Source organism: Colletotrichum abscissum (assembly GCF_030869225.1).
Source record: "Colletotrichum abscissum strain IMI 504890 chromosome Unknown Scaffold_45.1, whole genome shotgun sequence".
In the NCBI taxonomy this organism is placed as follows: domain Eukaryota; kingdom Fungi; phylum Ascomycota; class Sordariomycetes; order Glomerellales; family Glomerellaceae; genus Colletotrichum; species Colletotrichum abscissum.
In genome coordinates this window covers 68607-94080 of record NW_026850376.1, presented here as the reverse complement: position 1 = coordinate 94080, position 25474 = coordinate 68607, and the positions used below count along the sequence as shown (strand labels likewise).

General features: G+C 53.0%; 9 protein-coding genes across 9 annotated transcripts; 5 read left to right on the top strand and 4 right to left on the bottom strand.

Moving 5' to 3' along the window:
* Positions 1 to 4443: 4443 nt before the first annotated feature.
* Positions 4444 to 7442, top strand: CABS01_13442 (sodium/hydrogen antiporter; the record flags this gene model as incomplete). Its single annotated transcript, XM_060546785.1, has 2 exons — positions 4444 to 6573; positions 6627 to 7442. 2 exons carry the CDS (start codon positions 4444 to 4446, stop codon positions 7440 to 7442), a joined length of 2946 nt encoding a protein of 981 aa, XP_060394845.1.
* A 390-nt stretch (positions 7443 to 7832) lies between these two features.
* Positions 7833 to 8195, bottom strand: CABS01_13441 (uncharacterized protein; the record flags this gene model as incomplete). The annotated part of the gene is made up of 1 exon (XM_060546784.1): positions 7833 to 8195. One exon carries the CDS (start codon positions 8193 to 8195, stop codon positions 7833 to 7835), a length of 363 nt encoding a protein of 120 aa, XP_060394844.1.
* A 1269-nt stretch (positions 8196 to 9464) lies between these two features.
* CABS01_13440 (uncharacterized protein) lies at positions 9465 to 10297 on the top strand (the record flags this gene model as incomplete). Its single annotated transcript, XM_060546783.1, has 2 exons — positions 9465 to 9899; positions 9974 to 10297. The coding sequence occupies 2 exons, from the start codon at positions 9465 to 9467 to the stop codon at positions 10295 to 10297; spliced, it is 759 nt and encodes a 252-aa protein (XP_060394843.1).
* Positions 10298 to 10863: 566 nt separating this feature from the next.
* On the bottom strand, positions 10864 to 12424 carry CABS01_13439 (uncharacterized protein; the record flags this gene model as incomplete). The annotated part of the gene is made up of 6 exons (XM_060546782.1): positions 10864 to 11430; positions 11490 to 11698; positions 11748 to 11886; positions 11941 to 12043; positions 12100 to 12227; positions 12287 to 12424. 6 exons carry the CDS (start codon positions 12422 to 12424, stop codon positions 10864 to 10866), a joined length of 1284 nt encoding a protein of 427 aa, XP_060394842.1.
* A 2044-nt stretch (positions 12425 to 14468) lies between these two features.
* Positions 14469 to 14750, bottom strand: CABS01_13438 (uncharacterized protein; the record flags this gene model as incomplete). Its single annotated transcript, XM_060546781.1, has 1 exon — positions 14469 to 14750. The coding sequence occupies one exon, from the start codon at positions 14748 to 14750 to the stop codon at positions 14469 to 14471; it is 282 nt and encodes a 93-aa protein (XP_060394841.1).
* A 193-nt stretch (positions 14751 to 14943) lies between these two features.
* On the top strand, positions 14944 to 16828 carry CABS01_13437 (uncharacterized protein; the record flags this gene model as incomplete). The annotated part of the gene is made up of 3 exons (XM_060546780.1): positions 14944 to 14977; positions 15036 to 15641; positions 15696 to 16828. 3 exons carry the CDS (start codon positions 14944 to 14946, stop codon positions 16826 to 16828), a joined length of 1773 nt encoding a protein of 590 aa, XP_060394840.1.
* A 588-nt stretch (positions 16829 to 17416) lies between these two features.
* Positions 17417 to 18073, top strand: CABS01_13436 (AT hook domain-containing protein family protein; the record flags this gene model as incomplete). Its single annotated transcript, XM_060546779.1, has 1 exon — positions 17417 to 18073. The coding sequence occupies one exon, from the start codon at positions 17417 to 17419 to the stop codon at positions 18071 to 18073; it is 657 nt and encodes a 218-aa protein (XP_060394839.1).
* A 778-nt stretch (positions 18074 to 18851) lies between these two features.
* Positions 18852 to 19478, top strand: CABS01_13435 (uncharacterized protein; the record flags this gene model as incomplete). The annotated part of the gene is made up of 1 exon (XM_060546778.1): positions 18852 to 19478. One exon carries the CDS (start codon positions 18852 to 18854, stop codon positions 19476 to 19478), a length of 627 nt encoding a protein of 208 aa, XP_060394838.1.
* A 1454-nt stretch (positions 19479 to 20932) lies between these two features.
* On the bottom strand, positions 20933 to 25340 carry CABS01_13434 (uncharacterized protein; the record flags this gene model as incomplete). The annotated part of the gene is made up of 4 exons (XM_060546777.1): positions 20933 to 20976; positions 21031 to 24759; positions 24855 to 25054; positions 25171 to 25340. The coding sequence occupies 4 exons, from the start codon at positions 25338 to 25340 to the stop codon at positions 20933 to 20935; spliced, it is 4143 nt and encodes a 1380-aa protein (XP_060394837.1).
* Positions 25341 to 25474: the final 134 nt, after the last annotated feature.

Sequence of the window (25474 nt, the reverse complement as noted above, 5' to 3'; positions counted from 1 at the left end):
CGAAATCTGGGATTCTATTGCGACGATTTGAGGGTTGTGGGTTAGTTGTGGGGATGAGTGAGGGCTGAATGAGATCTCCAAGCCTCAGCGGGTCCGAGTCCCCGAAGCGGGGTCCCATCATCGGGCCGATGAAGGCGGAAAATGTTCAGGAAAGGCAGTGGAACGTAAGAAATGCACAGCTGAGTCTGGTCCGAAAGTCAGACTTGTTGCAGGGAGAGTTGAGAGTTGAGAGAGAGATCCGGTATAACTTCAGTTGATGGGACTGGGTATGGTTGCTGCACGAAACGCAAAAGGCCGAGATCGACAATGCCTCTACGGTCAACGGCCGAACGGCGGCACCGGAACGGCCATGCAGGGCTGATCAGTTGGCCCAAACGGCGCCATCCGTGTGCCGAGACTGGTTCAGCTTGTGGAGAATCAGTCATCCGCGGTGACACAACCCAAGCAAAATGCACGTTACAAAAGAAGGATGAGCAAACATCAAAGCGTAAACAGACAAAACAGAGAGTTCCGTCAACCGATGTGTGCGGGCATGAGGAAACGATGGGTGGAAACAGCTCTTCGACTCGTATTGCGTCAACACCAAGCATTGCTGTGTTCTTTGCCTGCACCCAAGCAATCCGTAGTACGGTCAAACAGGAAGGTGAAGTGTAGTGCGCTATTCGCGCAAGCTTTTGGCAGCGAGTCTGGGGTTCTTCAGGTCTAGTGCAAATAGAGTGATGGAGAGAGGCAAGGGTGTTTGTCGACTAGTATGAGTGGGAAAACGGGGCAGAAGGAGTTCGTCAGGGAAAAGATTGGCATGTCAAGACTCAGAAGACGCATCGTAGACCGAATATGCGGAGTGACGAGTAGATCGCGGGTGGTCGTTGACTTAGACTCTTGGCTTGCTGAATCATGGGCGAATGAAGGTAAAGGGATTGGTGACGTCGCGGCGCATGTGAGCGAATTGGAGGGGTGGGAAGGGGAGAGAAAGAGAGAGGAGGGGTTACAGCAGGGCAGTCTTCTGAGGGTTGGATGGGCATGCAGTAGTTGAGTAGGTCAAGCCATGATTGGTGCGGGCTCCTTGCGATTGAATACGTGCTTGTCCTGGGGAACAATAGACATTACCAAGAAGATGAGTTGGGAGGGCGAGGATGGGATGTTCGGACCAAACGATGCGAAGCGAGGCTGTTGGCTAATGTGAGACGGCGTGGCTAGAGATGAAGAGACGAAAAGGCTATTGGCGGGTACGGGGGAAAAGGAGGACGGGCCTGGGGGATGGAGTGCCGCGAAAGTCTGGCGGACCGCGGAGGAGGAGGGCGGAGGGTGGTGGGAGAGTGAGAAATCGAGGCGGAACGTGGCATGCCCACCTCCCAAAGTACCTACTAACACAGCAAGGCAGCTTGAAGAGAGCGCGAGTGAGCAATCGATTGAGTGCAGGCCACTCCGAGAGAGGCCCGGCAGCCCCGGCGAGTGCGACGTCTCACTGGAATTGTTGATGTTATGTATTTGAATTTGGCACAAATTGTTGAGAGATCCTAGGCCAGCCGCAGCTGATGTGCTGTATTCAGGTTGATTGTCGCTAGTCAGGAGATAAGGTATTCTTGGAGTGCCGTCAGGGAGTAGAGTTTTCGTTTTCCTGGACCGGATACCAGCAGTTGTTATTGTCATGGATAGCGAGAGCGACTGCAATAACACGGGCGTTGATTGTCACCTTGTCATTCTCCGGCGGAGCAAGGGACGGGCAGAAAAAAAAAGAAAGGAAGAAAAACATTGCGACGAGACCAGGGTCCAAATCTTCCTAGTGTCAGTGGGAAGGAACCTGAAGGAAAAAACAATACTGTGGATTGGCTGGCTGAGGACTTGGAGACTGGAGTGGAAGTGTGGAATGGCAGTCGCAGTGGGAACCGTGCGGAAGTATCCCGGAAGTATTTTCAGTCTTGTGCCGACTGCACTTTCCTCACACAGAAACTTAGAAAGACGAGGGAAGGAACGGGACGAATGTGGAGGAACTTCGGCATCCTTCCATTAATTCTTGCCTCGCCTCACCTCACCTCACCTCAGATGTCACTACGTACCATTCTTCAACCTCACCAAGAAAGCACCACACTATCATCACCACACTTGACGACCAGACGCTTCGAGAAATTACGATTACATTTGACGTTATAGCAGTACTGTGTGCAGGATCCAAGCTGCCGACAGATACAACCAACATATCAACAACACAGTCATGACTCGAGCCAGCCTCTCCACGACAACCCGAAAAAAAAGTGGGCGGTGACGCCGCCTCCTCTGGGCGCCGAGCCTCCAAATGGAGTTGGCGATCTCGCGAACTGGCTTGGCCAGCAACCTCGCGGCACAAAATCACGCCGCCAATGCTTGGAGCCTTGGGAGACCCAATCCAAGTCGCACAAACTCACCAAGAACTGTCAAAATGGCACCAAAAAGACACCGGTCAAGCTTTTGCCAACGGTTCGTCAAGAGACTCCAAGAAGGACAAGACTCTGTAGGATTGACACAAGTAATGGACCCTTACAGATAGTCCATGGCAAATCGGTGCATACACCAGATCCGAAATCTGGGGTTTTCAACGACATGCGTTGCGAATGAGGGGTTACTGCAAGACGTATCGGTGAACTGATAGCAAGTCAATCAACAAGCGACACCGTCCGTCGCTCAACCCGGCAGAAAGAGGCTCAAGTTTTCGACTCCGCTCAACGGCGCTTTATCTCATGTCATCCTAGCCCTGTCTCTCCGTATGCGACTTTTTTCTGTGCGACAAAAGAGATTAACCGCCTCCCGGGGGTGATTACGACACCACGCGGCCAGTCATGGCAACAAGTCGGTCACTTTGGGTACATCCTTGTTTTGAGCCGCTTGGCATACATGGGCCATTCACCGTCTGGAACCGAGCACCGCTGACACTACACTATCATCTGTACCCTCGTCATTGGGCTCCTTTGTTATCTTTTCGGAGTTTCGAACTTCCTCTCAGTTGCCCCCAGCGCATCATGGCGCTGCAATGTGTGAGAAGTATGCGTGTCGCATTCCCATCGGTCCCGAGTGCCGGTCACCAAAACAATGGAAGACGCGGATTTCAGAACAAGGTGCTTTGCACACAGAGAAGGATCTGGCCCGTTGCAGTGGAACGTGGCTCTGGGCAGCATGTCTCACACGACGTGCTCCCTAGTCCCTATCGTATCGCATCGCATCCGAGGGCGTGTGCGTGCTACTTGAAAAGCTGGGACAAGACTAGCCCGTAATCAGGCATGGTTCATCCGCAGGGCGTCTAGTGTAGATGAGCAGACATCCAGAACCTACGTAGTACGCAACCTGATCAACCCTGCCAGACGAACCCAAATCTGAGGCGCGATATCGGTAGAGCCAGTGAGCCACCACCGAGACAACCTTATTCCGCGGATTCGCATCCCCTACAAGCTGATGAATGTCTGTCTTTGAACTTTATAGACGTAGCAAGTCAAGTGCGGGCAGAATACAGCCGGAAGACGGCACCGGCACCGTTCGAGTGATGGATTGGCAAGGTTTACTCTGTACGGCAAGCCGCAATGGAAGGACGACGACTATCCCGTCGGTACTTTCGAGGTACCAGACAACAGACACCAACGTAAGCAAACCCCCCCCCCCCCCCCAAGCCATGCCGCCATCCGCCTCCCACCGACGGCGGACAGCAAGAACCACTGGGAACGCAGCCCGGGAAAAAAGAGCAGAAAATGGTTCTTTCTCTCCCACTTGCGGCTTGCCTTCCAGGTACCTAGGTATTGCCCCCCAGGCTTGCCAGGTCCACGCCCCAGTGGTACCCCCCACCAACTGGCGCTAAGCGGGGCCTGGCTTTTTTTCTTGCATGGATCATCCTCTGCTATCAGTACGCCAACATCTTGGCTGTCTTTTCCCTGCGACATACTTAGGTTCCATGAACCCCGAAGCTTTTCCTAGTTTCTGTCGCTCTTTTTGTTCATGTAAACCCTCGAGGTCTATCGATACTGACCCGAGATTTCGTCGACATTGTTACCAGGACGTCCATTGTCGCGACATCTTCGCCCAGAAGTCGCAATCCCGAACGAGGCGCACAAGAAGCCGATCAACGCGCACCAAGAGGCAACACCCGCTTGGTGACCTCATAGCTCCTAGACTTTTTATCCGCTTCTCTCACTTTCCTCGACTCGACTCGATTCGACACCACCCGATCCTTTCCTTACCTTAGGCCCATCTGCCTCTTGGCACGCCGACTTTTCCCTCGAATGCATCGAGCCATCCTCGCTCTCGGGACGCAATCCATTGACTGGGGAGTTTCGCGCCCTTCGCCAGGCCCAGCTTACATTCCCTTTGCTGCCGGCGGTTGAGCGACCCCAAGTAACACGGCTTGCGACGAATTCCTAGTATTCCACCAACGCCAACCGAATAAACACCCACACATAGAGATAACCTCCCAATTCCGCCACCATGGCGTGGGATCACCTCTCAATCACGAAGCCGCACTTGGTGTACATCATCTTGGGCGGCTTCACCACGCTTTTCATGCTGTGCTCCTCTATCATCAAGGAGAAGATGTACATTGGTGAAGCTACCGTTGCCACCATCTGTGGTATTATCTTTGGCCCCCACGCCGCCAATCTGATCGACCCGAAAAGTTGGGGAAATGTCGACTTGGTTACCATCGAATTCTCCCGCATTGTTCTCGTCGTCCAATGTTTCGCCGTCGGTGTCGAATTGCCAAAGTTCTACATGGAGAAGCACTGGAGATCCGTCACTCTTCTGCTGATCCCCGTCATGATGTTTGGCTGGCTCATTGTCAGTCTCTTCATCTGGTGGCTCATTGACCCGTTATCTTGGCTCGAGAGTTTGGTCATTGCCGCCTGTGTCACTGCTACCGATCCTGTCTTGGCCTCTTCCGTCGTCGGTAAGGGCAAATTCGCCAAGCGAGTTCCCAAGCATTTGCGAGATCTTTTGTCGGCAGAGTCCGGCTGCAACGACGGCATGGCCTTCCCTTTCGTCTACCTCGGAATCTACCTGATCCAGGAGCACATGGATGCCCGGAAAACGACATTTCACTGGATTGTCTACACGATTCTCTATGAGTGCATCTTTGGCGCCATTTTCGGCTTCCTCGTTGGCTACATCGCACGTCACGGCATCAAGTTTGCAGAGGAGCGCGATCTGATTGATCGGGAGAGTTTCCTGGTCTTCTACTTCGTGCTCGCTTTGTTCTGTGCCGGCGCTGGTAGTCTGCTCGGTATGGACGATCTACTAGTCGGCTTCGCTGCCGGTGTAGGTTTCTCAAACGACGGTTGGTTCTCCTCAAAGACGGAAGAATCTCACGTGTCCAACGTCATCGATTTATTGATCAATTTGGCATATTTCGTCTTCCTCGGAACCATCATCCCCTGGGAACAGTACAACAACGTCGCTGAGGGCATCACCCCCTGGCGCTTGGTTGTAATCGCCATTTTCGTCATCTTGTTCCGACGCATTCCCGCCATGCTTATCTTGAAGCCATTCATACCGGACATCAAAACTTGGCGTGAGGCAGTTTTCGCTGGTCACTTTGGTCCCATCGGCGTCGGTGCCATTTTCGTCGCCATTCTAGCTCGCGCTGAGTTGCAGTGGGAGACGCCCGTGCCGCTTTCCGACACCCCGCCGGAAGATATCGAACACAGAACACTCGTTGCGGTCATCTGGCCCATCGTGACATTCCTAGTCATTTCGTCCATCATTGTTCATGGCTCATCCGTGGCCGTGTTTACTCTCGGCAAGCGCATCAACACGTTGACAATCACCATGTCCTACACCACCGCCCCCGAAGATGGCCCTACCTGGATGAACCGCCTCCCGAGAATCTCGTCGCAATCTCGATCGCAAGCCCGAACCATGTCCGACACCGAAGGAGAAGAGCTCAAGATGCCCGAGTTCCCGCCCGGCACTCTACCCCCAGTAGGCTTCCCTGGCGCTTTCTTGAGACGTCAAAAAGACGAAGACGGAACGAAGTCTCGCGCTCGATCAACCTCAAGGAAACGCAGCAGCAAGAAGAACAAGTGGGACGATGGCATCGGGCCCGGCGGACCTGTTTCCCAATCCGCCATCTTCCCCACTAAACGCGAGCCGCTCCTCAACGAGAAGGACCCTCAATCACCCGACGCCGAAGGCACTACGACCCCTAGGCGCGATTCTGAAAGAGGTCGCGCGAGAGACCCGGAGAAGGACGACGACGAGATCACACCATCCCCCGATGAGGGATCTAGCAGAACGCAAACGCCACCCAAGATTTCCATCTACGAGGAAGGAGACAACTTGGTGGTCGAGAATGAGGATGGAGACGTGCTGACTGTCGAGCGCTCTGAAAGTAGAGCAGAGGCAGTTGCGGAGGCTGAAGCTCATCATCGCGTACCAGTCGAAACCGACATGTCGGCTATTGCGGCTGCCCATTCAAAGCAAGGTGAAAAGTTCAACTGGACCCTGGATTCGTTCAAAAAGAAGGTCGGGGATGTGTACACGTCAGAAGTGGAGAAGCGCAAGGAGAAGAGCAAAGCCGATAGACGGCATGAGCCAGCTCGAGCCTTCCAGTTCGGCAATACCGTGAGTTTCTCCAGATTGGTGATGTACGAGAAAAGAAACTAACAAGTACATAGATTATTGTCGAAGATGAGGATGGAGAAGTTATCAAGACTTACGAATTGCCATCATCAAAGGCTCCCAAGGAACCTGGAACAGGCCTTACCCAGCAAAGTCTGAAGTACCTTGGCATGGGAGGTCTTCTAAAAGCATCGGAGAAGCCTGCGGCTGAAGACGAAAACAACGGAGAGTCAAGCGCCGACGGCACAGCGAAGACACCTGCAAAGTCAGGATGGCAGAAATACCTGGGCGGAGGTGCCGGCAACGCGAAGAACGCTGCAGAAGGTCAAAAGGAGGATGACCGACACATCAGATTTACGATTGGTGGAGTTGGCCAGCGCATGACAAAGGAGGACTTCATTCGTGAAGTTCAAAAGCTTGACGACAAGACCCGGCGACAGGTTGTGGACCAGTCCACTGCTTCTCAGCGCGTAAAGTCAATTGCAAAGGGAGATATTCCTTCGCCGGCTGACAGACATGCCAACATTCCGACCATCAAGATTGGAAGCGATTCCAACGAGAAACGTTCTGGGTCTTTCACGCCTCAGCGGGTGAACACGGCGCCAGCCTTGCCACCGGCACCCGCGCAACAAGCAGACGCCGAGGGTGACGAGGAGACGGCTGCTGAGAAGAAGCGCAGACTGGCGGTTCTGTCGAACCAGAGCGAGGAGGATTTGGACAGCGGAGAGACGCCTGCTGAGAGACGCCGTAGGGAGGCTGCGCTCGGCTCAAATCAGGATGATGATTCAGATGACGAAGGTGGAGAGAGAGTCCCCCCGACGAGGAGAGGCATCCGATTTGCAGAGAGCACGGTGCCGAGAGGACGCAAGTAGACGAGAGAGTGATGAGGACGGCATAGACTGTGAAAGCAGCATAGCATTGCATTGGGTGTGGTTATATGCATCATGACACCGATACCTGCATGGGTTTTGATGCTCGGACGGAAACGAGCAAAAGAGACGTCTTACTGAACGGCCGAGGTTTGTGGTAATTGTATTGTCTATTCTGTGCACATACTTGAGGGGAATGAATATGGCCTTTCTGTAGATTTCAATTTTATCTCTAGATGAACATTGTATGCTTGATAAGTGAATGATGAGCAAGAAGCGATTACAGGTGACGAGGTGGGGCTTATAGGTATAGAAGCGGTATTTGGTGACAAACGCACAACATTGCGGACACATCGGCTGATACTTCAGCCGGAAACTCCATGGCATTTTTTCTTACGAGACTGCGATGAACCCAGCCCGACGTTTGGCCAGAGCCCGAGAGCGCAAAATCCGAAGAGTAGACGCTGACGTCATGTTCCCGGAGTAAGGACCGAAAATTTCCCTCGTCTCGGGGGGCCGTGGTCGTCTGCCGATGTGGGGCGGAGGCGCAGCCGGGGTGTGGCGGGGTTGGTGGGGCCCGAGGCGGTCGCTCCGTGGCGGGGGTGGGGTGGACGGGAAGGGGGAAGCTCTCAGTATTTGAATCCGTGGTTTCGTGAGGTTCGGTGCTGGCACAAAGTCCTGCATGACGAACAGCTCGGGTTCGCTCTCGTCGTCGGCGGGATCAGGATTCATCGGGGCCATTGGGGCGTTCGGCATTGGAAGTGTAGAGATTGAGGTGGTAGAGGATGTGCTAGCTAGGGGTGAGTTCGTTGGGTTGGTTTGCTTTTGATTGTCCTGAGTTACTATGGGACGAATACGTGACAGAGGAACGAGAATGAGAATCGGTCTATAGTAGTCCGCTACTTTAAAGAATTATTATAAATTGCTATTATAACGAATACGCTACGAACAAATAAGAAAAAGAACGAGAAGGAGAATAGGAAGGAGCCTGGGAAGAACAATGATAAGAGAATGGGAAAGAGACTAGGAAAGGGAACAAAGGCCAGTCTATAGTACTCGATTCCTTTTCATAATCGAGAATTGTTATTGGAACGAATACGTAATGAACGAACGAGAATGAGCAACGGTCTATAGCGTATACAATCTATACCTTCGTTGGGCTTTTCTTAGTTTCTCTGAGCGGGCAATGTGAGGCCAGGGAGATGTGCTCCTCGGTGAATTTTCACAAAGAAGGAAGCCCCGCACAGAAACCTTCACCGCCTCCATCGGGGTTCTCTGTCCTGTTGGTTTAGCTATCCATTTCGAACTGATTCGAGCTCTATGTATACGAGCTCTATGTAGTTGGGTTCGGTACAATGATGCTGAGCCTCACTCATCAGATATCAAGGAACATATCAGGCCAAAGAACAACGTTTGGGTAGGAGCTGATGGTTGTACGGTCGATGCTACAGAGGAGAATAAGTTTCGCTTGCATCTTAGCTAACATTATTTCTCGAATTGAAACCTCATAACTTCACCAGCATCTGGTACAAGCTTGGAATGGATGTCCGGTTGCTTCGATGCCGATGAACTTGGCGATGATCCCTAGGCTTTCCTCCCAAACAATAGCAGCATGATGACTAACTGTAGGATGCAAACACTCTCCAAACCTGGGTTCCTGACAGTATACTTAACGCCTGACGATACGGCAAACCAAGGCAGTCTCAGGTGGACGTGACACCAGCAACCAAACTTCCGAGCCCCCGACCGAAACGATGAATCAATCTTCTGGCATACCGTAGTTATATCCTAATCACTACGAAGTCTTGCTTGTTAAAGCGCGTTGTTACATGGGAGTCCTACTTTGTTGTGAATCACTGGCTATTGATTTCCTGAGATATCATGATACAAAAGAGGATCTTTAGCCTACCTACCTAATGATTATGCCTCCGTAAATCAAGCACTATAGTTCTGACTGATTCCCGAGATACTGAACGAGACCGAATTCTCTACACGCCTCCGTCAAACCGGCCAAACAGAGGCACGATGTATACCCCCCGCCGCAACCGTCACCCTCAACTCTCGTCTCCGGCCCGCAGTCCATTCCCACCGTCGCAGGGCTCACCCTTCTTTGGCAACATACCTCATCCTTCAAACTCCCACTATGAGGAACAAGAGACGTTCGAAGATCCTCGATGCGATTACCTGGGCTACGCAGCGCCAAGATATGACAGAGACAACAGCGATGACGAGCACAGTCACAGCACGCAGTCGTACATCCACTGGCCTCCCGGCCCCTCGTACTGGGAGACCACACAACGCGCTCGTCTCCCAGCCCATTATCTACCCTCTCCATGGAGAGACGCCCATAGGTCCAGACTACGCCCCGAGAGAGAAGAACCAACAGAGACGTCATTCGATATCATTCCAAGCATCGAGAACGACGAGCAGCCCTCGCCAGTCTTCCCCGAAACCCAGTGGGTAAGTGACTCGTCCTGGACGTCCCTACCGACTCCCGCATCCGAAACATTCACATCACAATCCCCTTCCTTCAGCGACGACTCCATAACCCCGGAACTCCATCACCACCGCCACCCCCGGAACCACGTCCCCGACTACGTCCGCTCAACACCCGGATCATCCCCCCTCACCTCTCCATTCCTATCCTCGTCTTCAGAGGACATGAACGACCGCAGCGCAACAGCTCGACCCCCGACGCCACCCCGGCGCCGACAACACGCTCCGTCTCCGTCACCACCTCCGCCCTCAGTACACGCTCATCTGCCCGCCTTGCCGTTCCGCCTCAGTCGTCAGGCGGGCAACCCGCACCTTCGGGCCAGGATACTGACCCCTCCCGCTTTACAGGCCTCGCGGGTTGATACGTGTGATACCCCGTGGCAGCCTCAGCGGTGTCGTTGCGGGGAGTGTTTCTGTAGGAACCTGTTGGATCGGAATGGCGGGGTGGTGGTGGTTGATGCGGGGAGGTTTTGTGCATTTTGTCGCGAGAACCACTGCTGGGTTTGAGGTCGTGGAATGGATCCGATACGGTGCGATCGATGCTAGTTGCTATAGACTGCAGAGCAAAATGATTTAGGAATTGAGGGAAGTTAAGTTGATTGTAGTCCAGGAGGATGATGTTGGATAGGGAGGTGAAGCAAGTTTTCTACTGCGTTTGGAGAGAAGAGCCAAAAGTCATGCTGTTTCAACTTATTCAGTTCACGTTCCTTTATCCAGTCTCTCTCGCCGGTTCATTTAACCTATGGCAAGTTAGTACACGGGGGAGTTGTTAATCATCAGCAATGCAATGCTCAGCGAAAGGGTGGCCGACCTCAAGTCATTTCGCCTTTTACCAAACACTTCCATACTATTGGCATTTGAAACGTTTGAATGATCACTATAAGAGTGCGGCGGTGATATCATGTGATTAATTCCATATTAAGGCATATTATACAATGCCGTCGTCTTTCCTATTACCGCCCGCTGAGAACGTAGATCGCATGCTTTCTCGATAGCTCTTACTCCTCGTTGCTTTTGGCCTCTCAACTCCGTTCACCTCGACCGTAAAGTATGCGTCTCGGCCTTCGATATTGCTGTCTGTACTCGATGTATCTTTCTCACTAGCCCTTTTCGATTCCTTGATATGTATCTCCACATTCTTGCTGATGCCTCCCGGCAAAGGTGGCGACTTATTCAGGTGCTCCTCGCTCCCGGACATCGTAAACTCTGTAATCGGATACTGCGTGTATGGCGGCCGGTTCTTCTTCTTATTACTGCTGCCTTCCGTCACGCTTCCAAGCATGATGCTCCCGGGTGCCGGTAGGTCGGAACGGTTAGGCTTGTCGTACTTGTTGTTGGTGCCACCTCGTGATAGGGTACTCGAGATGGAGCCGAAGATGGGTGTGAGCCAGCGTCGAAGTAGGGGAAAGATCATCGGGATGTTGGTGGTGACGATTGCGACAAAGGTCTCGCGGACGGCCCACGAACCTGCCTGCTGCGCTCCTGTGACAGGGTTCTGCGATGCGCACAAGTCAGCTATCGAGCCTCGTATGTATGGCATGGGGATCAGCCTACCGTGATGATGAGCACGCAGCGTAGGATACCGGCCATAGTTACAAAGATACCTCCCGAGAACAGGACAATGAGGCCGAGTTTCTGTCTCAGGGGTAGCCTGGCGCTCCACAGCATCGGTATCGGTATGCTTAGCAGGTAGAAATCCGTGATGACATTGAGACAGACGGTGACGATGATGTTGACTTTTGAAATGGCCGGCTGGCAAAAGTCTGGCTGCCCTTTAGTCATTGACATATGAGAGAGTTATGCGGGACTTACTGCCAGGGTCTGGGTAGATTTGCCAATTTTTGCTTATCGGAAAGCAGCTGAAGGTGATGGAAAACAATACTGCCAGCCATGTTATCGCGATCAGAACGAAACCCGCGATGATCCGCTTGCGAAAGTTATGCAATCCCTCCTGAGCGACTCGTCAGCTTTAAAGCGCATGATTGATTTCTTATGGGCTCCATACTGTTAGGCGCAGGTAAAACGTGCACATTGCAGCCTTTGCAGGCCAGAGGACGAGGCAGCTGTAAGTAATCCATCCCGCGATTTGTGTCTTCGATCCGTTGACCCTGCGAGTATGATGTTAGACCATTGCCTCAAAACATAGCATTATTCATCGCCCTACCTTGTCGAATATTCTTCGCTGTTTGGGTCCAAAGTTCTCCGCTCCTCATCCGTCATGCCATTGTTGGCGAGTCCCTTCCAATGCGCTCCGACGCTGTACGCCAAAGCAGTCTCGGCGGAGTACGTGAACTATGCATTCCAGTCAGTATCTCGTACTCATACCGGTCAACAGCTATCGAGAGACTTACAATGATAAATAGCATGAGATAGTCATCTGCCTGCAGACGCTTGAAGCCAACAGCGGCAATTCGCGCATAGGTCCTCAAGAAGATGACGGCGATGGCTACGCCAAGAAGCGCGAAAGCTTCTGTCGAGAATTCGGACATGTCGTTGGGATCATGTCAACCGGATACCCCGCGTGGTGCAGGAAGTCGACGAGTCTAATAGCATGGAGTAGAGAAGAAGGGGAAAAGTCGTCTTCAAGAGTAATGCCAGGTGGAGTACTCCGTAGAGCAGGCAAGGTATATAGCAGTGAAACCCAGATAAGACTTTTGGGGAATAGGTCGTCGAGGGCCCTGCCTTTCAGCTATGCAGATCGCAGCTACTACAGAACGAACCCAGCAAGGGCAAGGGACCGGGGTCCCGGAATTGGATGGGAGGCGTACGCATGTCGATACTTATGTCGCATTCCCCCGTCACCGCGGAGACTTTGACTTGGACACAAGCGGCATGGGCGGCTCGTGGGAAGTGCTGGGAAAGGGTGCGCTTACGTGCATATCCGTTCCCCTCGCTGAAACACAAACCACATGCCCTAGCAAACCCAAAGTACGTGCGAATAGCTAGTGGGTGGTTTGGTTACACACGGCTGACGGAACCGGTGATGATGATGAAGGTGATGATTGAGACGAACAAGCGCGAGGAGTTCGGACGATAAGAAGCCCGGGCCAGCGACTTGGAATCCCCGGCCAATTTCAGAGTAGATTTTGCGCCGGTCAATTGTCTGCTGTACGGATACATAATTGTACAGAGTACATAGGTAATCAACCAGCTGTCAGGCAGAGAGGCTGAGACAGCAAGTGGACTATTCCATATTACGATAAGTTGCCGAAATGGGCTCGCCACTATGTTCAGGAGAAAGCACTAACGGCGGTTGCAAGTCCCGCTCGCCGCTTGCTTGGTGAAGCACCCCCTTCTACGGATACGGATATGTTATCTTGATGGCATTTGATCGAAAGCTAACAGACTTCTGGCCGACATCGATGCGGCTCGTCGAAGGTCCAGACTACCGATATGGTCAAGCGTCGGCCTTTGCCACCATAATGATGCCCAATACGACCAATCCCAATGCTAATGCACGTAGACAATGTCGGCAGATCATTAGCTCAGCGTGATGGCAAGGCAAACACGACCCTCTTGAAAGCACATCCATGCTTATGCTTCAGCGCTGGAGCTATCCTGCGCGACCATCGCCTTAGAACCAGGCTTTAACTTGTCTGTGACGTCTCAGTTACTTTACCCCTTTCCCTTTTCCAGGCCTGAATACTGGTCATATTTTCGTGATCTTTTGCTAGATATCTTGACATGAGTCTTGTGTCCCAGAAGAGTGACCATTTACACCATATCTGATATTACGGAAGTTCCGAACATCAACTAGCAGCCCTGTCGAATTGTTAGTCTGTCGTTGGCTAGAAGTGTTATGGGCCAGGGGCACGGCCTTGACTCGCGAGGGTTACATGGCCGTGGGCCAACACCTGGGGTCAGAAAGCGCGGCGCCGGGGATAGGACCCTTGCGAGCCGTGTCAACGACTGTGGATATCTTCAGAATGACGAGTGGTACCTGCGTTGAAGAAGTCTCCAATAGAAGAGCGACAGTCGGACAGAGATGCTTTAGTGGTCGTGCTTGTATCCCGAAAATGGATGACTTGTTACACTTCACCGTCCCATAGGTTTAAACCGTCTTGAGGTTGTTAAACTACGTACCACCGCGACGGTACCCCAAGGGGTTCATCCTGGAGAAACATTGTTTCGGCACGAGCATCTGACTTCAGCAAACTTCATTATCTTGCAGTCAAAAAGCATCCTTACTCACCTCTATGCTGTTCATTACCACAAACCTCCCAAACCGACGCAGTTCGATCTGCCATAGACAGCCTCCTTGTCAAATTGTCAGTGTTGCGCAACCGGCGAATTAGACGTGACAGGCAGTCCTCCTCCGCCACGAGTCCACCACGAGTCAACGGCCCTGCTGCCATCCCATCTAGTTCAGTGGGTCTTTATCTTTGTGCTAACAGTAACTTGTCATCCGGGGAACGCCTCCGGCTGGGTCTAGACGTCAGGGCATCCTTGACTCCGCCTGAGCGCAGTTCCCATCAAGATCCTTCATAGGTACGGGATTCTTTGAGGCTTGAGCCTTGATCACTATTTGTGCCGCTATTTTTCAGCTAGCAGGATGCTCATACTCGGACAATGCTGCTCCACTGCAAGTCGCCGGCCGGCAAATTGATGGACAACTTCTTGAAGAATTGATAAATGCCGTGGGAGATGGAAACAGCAAGGGGGGCATGCAGAATTCCCGACCATTGACGAATCAGCACTCAATGTTGGCCATTCGGATATGGAACCCAAATCCACGAAGGATGCAGATGCCAGAAGACCAACCAACGCCAAATCAATCATTAATGCAGCTGGCCAAGAAAGACCCAATATTCCCATATTCGTCTGCAGGCCAGGGGTTCTGACAGAATTCTAGTGCTTATTCGCAATTCAGAATGCGAGGAAGGCATGCCCAACCCTTTTCCCGCACTGGTAGGATCTTCGCCTCGAAATAAACGCCTCGAAAAAATATTTGTTCAATTGTCTCAGAAGCATCGACCTCGGGGGCTCGGAACCGATCCCGCTCTACACAATGGAGACTCTCGACTTCGTCGTTATCGGAGCCGGTGAGTAACATCCCCCTAAACCACCAACGAAGGTCACAATCTGAAGCCGAGTCTACAGGATGGTTCGGTCTAGCGGCGGCCAAGACTCACCACCAGCTCCATCCCCAACACTCGCTGGCACTCTTCGAGCAAGCCTCGACCGCCGGCGGAGTATGGGCCGAGCACCGTCTCTACCCGGGGCTGAAGAGCAACAACATGCTCGGAACCTACGAGTACCCCGACTTCCCCATGGATCCGGAGACCTTCGGGATCTTGCCCGGAGATCACATTCCCGGCCAAGTGCTGCATGACTATCTGTTAAAGTACGCCGAGACCTTTGGCATATTTGACAAGATCCGCTTCAAGCATCAGCTTCTCTCGGCGGAGCATCAAGAGAGCGGCGGCTGGGTCCTGACTCTTGTGAACGGCGAGGACGGTGGCGAGGTTCAGGTCCTCGCAAAGAAGCTAGTTGTTGCAACTGGTCTCACTTCAGAAGCCTTCCTCCCCGATTTCAAAGGCCAAGAGACGTTTGGTGCCCCTATTTTCCACAGCAAAGACTTTCTTCAGCACGCAGACACTCTGGAATCAGCAAAATCCGTGACGGTATTTGGTGGTACCAAATCAGCTTGGGATCTCGTATACGCCTACGCGATCAAGGGCATCAATGTGAATTGGGTGATTAGAGGTATCTCGAGATGACCACCGCAAAATCATTACAACCAATGCTAATAGAATGTAGAATCCGGACATGGTCCAGTATGGATGGCTCCCCCATATGTCACGCCCTTGAAGAAGTGGCTAGAAAAGCTCGTTCATACACGCGCCCTTACATGGTTCAGCCCCTGTTCTTGGGGCGACGCCGATGGATACGTCAAGACGAGGAACTTTTATCACGGCACGGCGATCGGCCGCGGCATCACCAATAACTTCTGGAGCGTCCTCGGCAACGATGTCATTACCCTGAACAGGTTTGATTCGGACCCGGAGCTGAAGAAGCTGAAACCGTGGAGCGAGGCCATGTTTACGGCTTCCAGCTTCTCTATCCTGAACTACGAGACGGATTTCTTCGATCTCATCCGCAACGGGACAGTAAAGGTGCATATTGCCGACCTGATGAAGCTATCGCCAGGCACCGTCCACCTTTCCGACGGCTCTTCCCTGGCATCAGACGTTCTTTGTTGCGCAACCGGGTGGAAGCAATTCCAGCCTATAAAATTCCTGCCCGAAGGCATCGACAAGGAGCTCGGTCTCCCGCACAAGCCTTCTGCAGAAAGTTTCCCGCCCGCCGAGATGATTGAGACTATCGACAAGGAAATTTTCGAGAAATGGCCGCGTCTCAAGGATCAGCCTGTTCAGAACAAGAAGCTTAAGGCACTCGTCGAGGATGAAGGCATCTCGACAAAAGACGCCGTCAACCCGTATACACCCCTCACGCCGTACGTGCTCCATCGCTTCATGGTACCGCCGTCTGCCAAGCTGCTGGCACACCGCGACATTGCGTTCGCGGGCGTGTTGATGAATTTCACCGTGGCGATGATCTCCCACGTACAATCACTATGGATCGACGCCTACTTCCATGACCAGATGCCCTCAGTGACCGAGGCCATAATAAGTGCTGAGACGATGGAAAAGCTGCGGTACGAGACTGCGCTTCACAGTCGGTTCTGCAAATGGAGGTACCCTGCCGGGCACGGGGACAAGTTCCCAGACTTTGTTTTTGATGCTGTGCCGTATATCGACCAGCTGGTGGGCGATCTGGGGTTAAAGGTGTACAGGAAGAATGGCGTGATTGCTGAGGCATCTGAACCATACGGCCCAGAGGACTACAAGAATCTTATTAGCGAATGGACAGAGAAGCAGGTTGATGGCTAATAAAATACCAACCACGCTCTCGATCCGCAAAACAAACCAATAATGTTTGATATCTACTTTGACTTCACTTTCGGATCTAAGTGCCGTTGAGGCTAGCCAATCACGGTAAAATTAGGCAGCAGCCTCACCGCCCTCGAAATGTCCAAATCCTGCGGCCCAATGCCTTATCGAATTAATACTTCAGCATCGACTCGGTGTTATCCTCCGGTGATTCTTTACAGTTGATTGATATCATTACTGAACCCCCTCCCCGGCATTGTGATAATGGAGGAAACACGGAGACCCGCAGTCTCAACCAGGAGGAAGAGACAAACAGCGAGATTGGACGAAGCAGCGGCCGCCTCTTCGGGACTATCCCAAACTACAAACAACAATCTTAACTCTATCATCATGGAACCTGAATACAGTACGACAGGCTTGTCGGTGGAAGGCCTGCATATTCTTCCAGAAGTCCTCCACGCCGGCCTCAAACTCAAAGACTTAGGGAAGAAAAGCATTCAGCTGCTCTTAAAGAAGCGTCAATTACTAAGAGACACACCACTTGATATCCCAGAAGACATGGAAAGAAAAGGACTAGCCTCATCAGTCATGGCAACTCTGGTCTTTGCCCAGGAAGAAGCAGGCACAGCAGTCTGTATCTCACCCAACGGCATTCTCCTCACTTGCTCCCACTGCATCGCCGAGACCGTTGACGATTTTGACGATTCCAAAAGCCACTGGCTTCTCTTTGCTTCAGGCCAAGTAGTCGAAGCCAAAGCACTAGCATGGGATGACAAGAGAGACCTGGCCCTGTTGAAAATCACCTCAGCACAACAATCTCCGCCACCTTCGGGACCGACATCATCATCATCATCACCACCGCACTCAGGGAGTTTCCCCTTTGTGACCCTCTCCCCCTCACCGCCCGCCTTGAAGGCCCGACTCATCTGCGTCGGCCACCCGGGCAGCGAGGACTTCGAGGCGGCTGTCCCGGGAACAAAGACGGACTACAACGTCCTCCACCTCAGCACCGGCACGTTCAGGGGCTGCGCCGAGGGCCAGGACCCGCAGGATAATTCGGAGATCGGGGCGCTAATGCATTCTTGCTGGACGTACTGGGGTCACAGCGGCGCACCGCTGGTCGACAGGAAGACGGGGACGCTCGTTGGGCTTCATTCATCATGGGATGATGAGACGGGGATGCGGAGGGGGGTTGCTTGGGAGGCTATATCCGGGTTTCTGGGGGAGAATAAGCGTTATTTGTGATCTTTGGGTACCAAGTGTTCTGGCCATGTAGGTGCTTCTCTTCTCATGGGGTATGGTGTATATTTCTACACAGATATATCGTACATCAGCTGGGTGCTCCATTCTTCGTAGATACGCAATACAACATGAGGGTAAAGGTAGGAAGGTCGTTCTTGCCTCTTTACCTTATAGCGTACCTGCCTCCCTTTTCCGGTTCTTCCATTGTTGACTCCTTCGTCATCTGAAGGCTGCTTTCTTCCATCACATACATATCCTTTCCTCACAGTTGAGTACCCAAAAAACCTCGAGCCTTTATACTCTTCCACCCAGATGTTGTTCTTTTCATGGTCACCAAAACCCACCCACACGCTCACATCCGTCCATCGATTGCATGCGAGGCTTCTAGCTTCAACAAACCCATATAATCCATTCGAATACTCTCGAACACTCTGCTTAAACACCAATAATCGAATCCCTCTCCTCCTGTGTTTGCTCAAAGAATCAGAGTTCTTCTCATCAAAAGCTGTGAGTTCTTGTGCTAGTCCTCCCAGTTAATCACACCGATCCTCTAACATATATCTCTAGACAATACCCTTGGTTCCAACGCATTCAATGTACGGTACCCACGTCCGCGCTTCCCATTGATAACTTCGATACCATCGGGCAGCACCGTCTCTGCGCTCACGATTCTCACGATTCTCACGATTCTCGCGATTTCGAAGTTCAACCTCAGGTTCCTCCCGCCTTCCACTGCTCGAATTACCGGCTGCCCGTCCGCCTCCCACCCTCTGCTCCAACGATGCCTAACCTCTGGCAGGGCGAAGGCCCTTACCTTCCCTCCTTCAACACTCCCACAACGACTACAATCTCAACTCCAACAAGCCTCTTCTCATCGTCAACAACATCCATCGCAACCGCAGCAATGCCTACCACCACCGAGGAAGTCGAAGCTCTCCGCGCTTGGGTCCTCTCCACATCGGGCAACTGGCTGTTGAACATCGCCAAGGCCCTCGCTCTCTCCATCCCCCTGGGAATCCTCATCTCCGCCATGTGCTGCTGCTGGATCCCTTGCCTTTGGTACACCGACCACCTCACCGACGACTTCCTCGACATCAGTGTCTGGACCGGTCGCCTCCTCCGCGGCGAGTACGGCCCCCGCGGTGGCTGGATCCCCCTCATCCGCCGCCGCGTCAGAATGTTCTTCATGGGTCGCGAGGAGCGCGCCGAGGCCCAGCGCCGCGAGGCGCAGGAGGCCATTGATCGCGTCGTCGGAGAGCTTCGCGGCCGCGACGGCCATGTCGTTCGTGTCGGATACCAGCAGGAGCCTGCCATGACGACTGGCCTCCCCCCTCAGAACCGCAACATGCGTCGCCAGATGGCGCGTCAGCAGGCTCGTGCGAACCGTACGGCCAATAATAACAACTAAGCAATGCTCAAATCCCTCCTGGTTGAACTTCACGAGTGACCGTTTCGAATCCTGTTCCAAACGTCCAGCACTTGCGGGGAAAAAAATCAAATCTGGTAAGACAGCCGTTCCTTTCTCTTCCTTCCTTCTCGCCAATCTCACGATGAGACCAAAAAACGCTTGACTAATATCGAGCGTAGGTAGCCACTGCTCCTCCTGGAACGACCACGAACAAGAGGCATACAAAGTTGTATTCCGCGACACGGAAACTGGAGGGTATCTGACTAGGAGGACAGAGCGATGCTGGGTGCGCTTGGTTAAGTGCATACGCGCATAGGCTGGAAACGATACGATTGGCGACGAGCCAGGCTGCTGCCACATCCTATCCGAGAGAGTGTGGAAGGAGAGAATAGGGGCAGACAGGTTCCTGATATGACTGGGGATCGTTGGAGATCTGGAAGCATGCCCATTACTGAGACGTGCGAGCGAGATGAGTGGACCATTGGCATTCCGAGCGATAGTTACGACCTCCAAAAGACCCGTTCTTGCATTGATCAATTTGTACCCTGCTTGTGACTTTGACTAGTTTTCAACTCTGTCGTGTCCCCTTTCTGTGCCACAAGGTTAGCCAGCCGATGCAAGCCCAAAGCACTCGTTCATTTAGCCTACCTTGAAACTGAGTGTTGTCAAAACAAGACCGAAACACCACACCTTCACTGTCAAACTATAACGAAGAAGGAGCACCAGGGTGAAGTCAGATATCTGCATCTCATTTTGACGCCTCCGCAGAGAACCGGCCAAGTCTATCTCAAGATAAAACCTTCCAGCTGTTCTTCGCCGAGATGGTGGGTAGTATGTACAGTCCAGAAGTTTTCCTACACACAGGAGGCGTCAAACGCGCCAGCCGACTCAAAGATTGGATCCTGCAAAAGAAAAGCGATCCTCTTCTTCGACTTTTTCTCTTCCGTCTCTCCGGGGCCGGTCGTTGAGTGAGTTCTCTTTCAAGCACACGCCGGCCCTTCCTCCAAAAATGACGCGTCTCCAAACTGAACAATCCCCGGTTGAGGGGTGGTATCATTTCCTGACTGAAGCGAAGTGCAAAAATTAAGAAATCACAAGTGTGTGTGTGTGTAAATGGCGTTTGGCCATGAAATTATTGCCTGTTGATAATAGAAGGCGTGAGGGTACGTGTGAAGTGGGTAGCGAATGAGTTACTTCCGTTTCGGACGCTCATTGCTCTCGCTTGGTATTGGGTGTATGTTGTTATGTTGGAGCTGTGAAGGCAGGCAATGAACCATGCGAGCGAGTTGAGGTCGATGGTAAGAAGGTATGTTGACAAAAAGGAAAGGCGGTTGGCGTGTTGGTAATGGGTACTTGAGAAGAGTCAAAAAGAGTTTGGGGTATAATAGAAAAGGGTGGGCAAAAGTATGTCCCAAGGTTTGATAAAGTAATGTAGGTGGGTATCGCCATTGTGTTTACTGCCCGAAGGAACTGTGGCTTTGATGCGCGTCTCGAAGAACTAAATATCTATTAGCATGAATGTGGAAAATCTGGCGACCATGCCTTGACTTACTGTGCAGCACATTCATCTGGCCGGCGCGATCTTCGCACGCAACCTGCAAGCCGGAGCCTTCGACCAAGTCAAGGCAAATGCTGTTAGGCAGCTCCTGAATTTCCATGTCGGGGATGTAGGGCACCCGGAAGTCCGAGAGATGGTATCTCTTGACACCGGCACCTGTAGGCTGCTTGTTCTTGGCGGCGTTGCCAGCGGCGACGGCGCTCAAGATCAAGAACCCTTGGGAGTCCAGGCACATGCTGCGACGCTTCCATAGCAAGTTATCTGGAAATTGGACATTGACATCTCCCATGAAAGCTTCGATGGTAGGCTGCTGGAGGCGGGCCACCTCTGATGCGTCCTCCTCCTGAACTGTAGGAGAGATGGCAGTCGGGGTCATGGTCTTACCACGCCCAGCACTGCTCAGGGATGACGAGAGGCGACGCATGAACCGACCCGCGCGACCCTTCTTCTTGTCGCTAGCAGTGGATTTGCTATCGTCGCCAGAGCCGCTGCCCTCAGTAAACATGGACGGAGACATGGCACCGCTCAAATCGTTCTCCTTGCTAATGGAAGATCGACGACTGCTGATCGATAGACGGCGGCTGTGACCACCAGAATTCGCGTGAGTAGAAGGGGGTCTTGAGGGAGACTTTGAGCCAGGAGACATGGGGAGAGGAGCGGTCAACGCCTCTGTGGAGGGAGAAGTGAGTGACTTGCGGCGGTCCTTGATGAAGTCCTTCATGATGCTGAGAGACGAGCGCCTCGGAGCTTCTTCGACATCATCCTTTGGGTCAATGGACTGAGAGCGGCGCTTCTCCTTTGACAGTCTTCGCTCTTGGATAGTCTCCTTGAAGGGCTCCACTGTGGCCAGATTGGCTGGCGGGAGCGGGAGCTCAGCCTTCTGATGATCGACAACTAAAGGCGACACCTTAAGGTCGAGTCGTTCGAACTCGGAAGGGTTTTTGGGCGGCTCCGGCGCCTTACCAGCCTGGCTGGGGTCGCGAATGATTCGCGCCGTAACGGAGATGGATTCTGGGCGGCCCCTGGGCGGATTGCTGCCAGGCATCTCAAACATTGAGAGCCTGTTTGCCATGGACCCCGATCTACCCCGGCCTGCAGTCTCCGGAGATGACTCTACAGACTCGGCCATAATAGGGGGGACAGGACTGGCGCCACGTGTCGAAGGCCTCGTCCTGTCGACAACCGAAGGGGAACGAGATGGCGGATCCCGGACGCTTCCCCTCTTAACGGCGAAGAATGCTGAGGATGGCCTCGGAGCCTTCAGACTACTTGTGTCCGCTTCGACAACACCGGGTGCATGGGCAGACAGCTTTTCCAGAGCCTTGATACGTTGGGAGATGCTAGATCCAATCTTGTTAGGCTGGTTTGGCTTCAAGTGATTGTTGCCCTGTTGCTGCGTAATCTTGTGCAGAAAGGCTGCGCCAGATGAGATTGATCTCTGGCTTTGGGCTTGAGCCACATCTGCAGCCGTGAGCCCCCGCACTGGGTTCGAAATGGTGCGAACAACTCCGCGCGACGTCGGCCTGCTAGCGTTCTGAATCGTCGGGCTGGGAAACACTGGGGTAATGGGCGATTTGGATACAGTTATATGCTGTGCTTGCTCAACTGTAGCAGAATGCAGCTCATCTAACAAGTCCTCATCGTCAGAGATGTTGTCGTTTGCGCGCTTCTCGAGTACTTCCAGATCGGTCCGGATCGGTTCAACGAGCGATCTTCGCTTGGACGCCTCCGAGGCTACCGGAGTCTCCTCAGCAACACTGTCGTTTTCCTCTTCAGCAGTGGGCAGTGGCTCTGTGGGTGCCTGTTCTTCAGGCGACACGATGGTGGGAACTTCGACAGTTGCAGCCGACCTGAGATCCTGGGTCGAGAACTTGGACCGAGGAACTCTGAGTCCAGGCGAGCGAGGAGATAGCGGCGATTTGGGTGATACTTCCGCCGGCAAAGAAACGGTGTCGCTGACATCCAGCGGAGTCGGCTTCGTCGATTCGACGGGAGCCTTTGGCTGAGTTGGGCTCGTGGAAAACTTGGAGATTGGTAAGCTAAAGGTGGGCGATTTGGGTTGTTGAGCCTCGACTGCTACCTTCTCAGTCTCAATTTGTGGTTCTATGGGCTGGGCGAGTCCAGTGGTTTCCGCTTGCTCGACATCAAGTCCTTGTGGTATGACAGCGAGGGTTTCCTCCTTGTCCTCGATCGAGTTCTCGTCGGCAGGTAGAGCTTCCTTGGGTGCGGGAACATCGACTGGGTTGGTTTCGGTGGGGTCGGTGACTACGTCTTGAATCGTGGGGGTGGATTCAACCACCGGCTCGATATCGTCCTGTTTCTCACTGGTATCGGCCTTGGGCTCGTTCGATTCAGGGGCCGTAGCCTCTTCAATAACATGAGCTTGCTCAACCTCCGCCTCCCGCTCGACTTGCTCGTGTGCCTCAACCATATCCATATCAGCATCAAGATTCTCTTCCTCGAGCTCCTTTACTGTCTCTTCGGTGGATTCGGAAAGTGATGACGCCTTCGTCGACTGGTCGGGTTCGGAAGATGCTATGATGGGCGATGCAGGATGAGAGTCACTCTGAGTGAACTCAGAGGCCACGTCGGTGTGGACAGACACTGACGATGCGTCAACGACAATGCCTGAATCTGCCTTGGAGACCGAAAGTCGTCTCTTACGTTCGACGTCGTCATCTGCTTCGGCAGCCAGGGTCTCTTCGGTTATCTCCTCAATGTGTTCGACAGGCTGAGCCTTTTCCGAGGCGACCTCCTCAGCAGGGGCATCGATAACAGGGGCGGAGGCGGATTGTTGGTTCATTTTCTTCTTCTTCTCCCTCAGTTGCATGGCCTTCATTAGACGCGCCTTTTCAGGCGTCATGACCTGTTTGGCGGAAAGGGTGGTGAAGGACGGCATCGCGGATTTAATTGAAGCGCCCGAGCTCGTTGTGGGTCGTCCTGAGCTCGTGTGTGGCCTAACGGGTTCATCAACCTGGGAAATGGGATCCCCGTCGGGTAGGGGTATTGAAGTGGCGGCCAAGGAGATTTCGGTTGTTTCGTCGGGGTGGGCTGGTTCGGCAGGATCCAGAGTATTTTCCTTGGACTTTCCCTTTTTGGAACCCTTGGAAAATAGCTTGAAGCCAGAGGGCATCTGCGAAATTGGTCGGAAAGCAGCCCCCACAGCAGCAGTTCCGGTGCGAGCACGGCCGGCAACGTCGAGAGATGGTCGTGGGGCAAGTTTGACTCTGGGTTTGCCGTAGGTATAAGATGACGAAGAATAAAGCTCGGGTCGCAGGGACTGCGATGACATGCGACGTCCTTCGTCTACTGATTTCGAAGGTGAAGGTGGTCTGGCGCCAACAAATTCGGGCGGCTCCAATGATGTAGAAAACTTGCTCTCTTCTGGCGAATTGGCAAGGTCGGCGTTCAACGTCACGGGCGGACCGTCAATTGGCGATTTCGGGGTTTCTGTCAAATCCTCTGTCGCGTCTTCAACCAGATTATCACCGGTGGACTTCCGCTTGCTTGCTCTCTGTTCTTCTTCTTCCTCTTCCGCAATCTCCATCAACCGTCTCCGTCTCAAAGAGCTGGTCGAGGACGAGGTTGATCCAGATGCAGCGTGCAAGGAGCAGGCGGCAGACAGCTTGGTATCCTTGAGCTCCTTCGCGGAAGCTATCGAGAAATCGGTATTGTACGGCGCAAACCGCTCGCATACGGCATTGAAGTGGACAGTGACTCGCGCTACGATTGACAGACAGAAGGCCCAGTCAGCTTCATCTCCCTCTGGAATGGGGGAAAGACCACAATAGTGCGCCACAGCCTAGAGACAAACCCACCTTGGACAAGTCGAGAACAATCTTCGGGAAGATATTTGATGATTACGTTCCGGCGTCGGTACCTTAGAAAGCCAAATAAGGGCGAGTGGTCTTCGTTGTCATTTTCGAATTGAGCGATGTTGTTCCGGATCTCTACAATGCCACCATTCCCGCGACCCAATAGTTCAACGTCATCGCGACTGGCATACTTGAGGAGAAACCTATATTACGCAATGGTTCATGACGTCGGTCAGCCTACGTGAATCTAGCAGCGCCTCAAAGGCCAGCAAAGAGACAAGGGAAATTTGCATATTGAGATATAAGGGAAGCGGTGTACAGCCGGCGAGCTACTTCGAGCTGGCAAGCGGTGACGGGCACGGAGAAGAAGATGTTTCGGTCTTTCGCAGTGGGGATAAGAGGGAGGGATTCATACCATCCTCCTGGTTCAGCAACGGCAGCCTCATGGGCCTCCTTGACCTTGGGGTCGTCCAGGCCATTGAGCGACATCCTCCCTGTCGACTTGGCGAGCTACGAGGGTTTGCGGTCTTCGTTGTCGTTGTCCACGTCAGTGCTGGTGGTCGGCGGGCGTGGAGAGCGAGCGCGCGGCGACTGCGACTACGACTGCTACTGCGACTGCGACT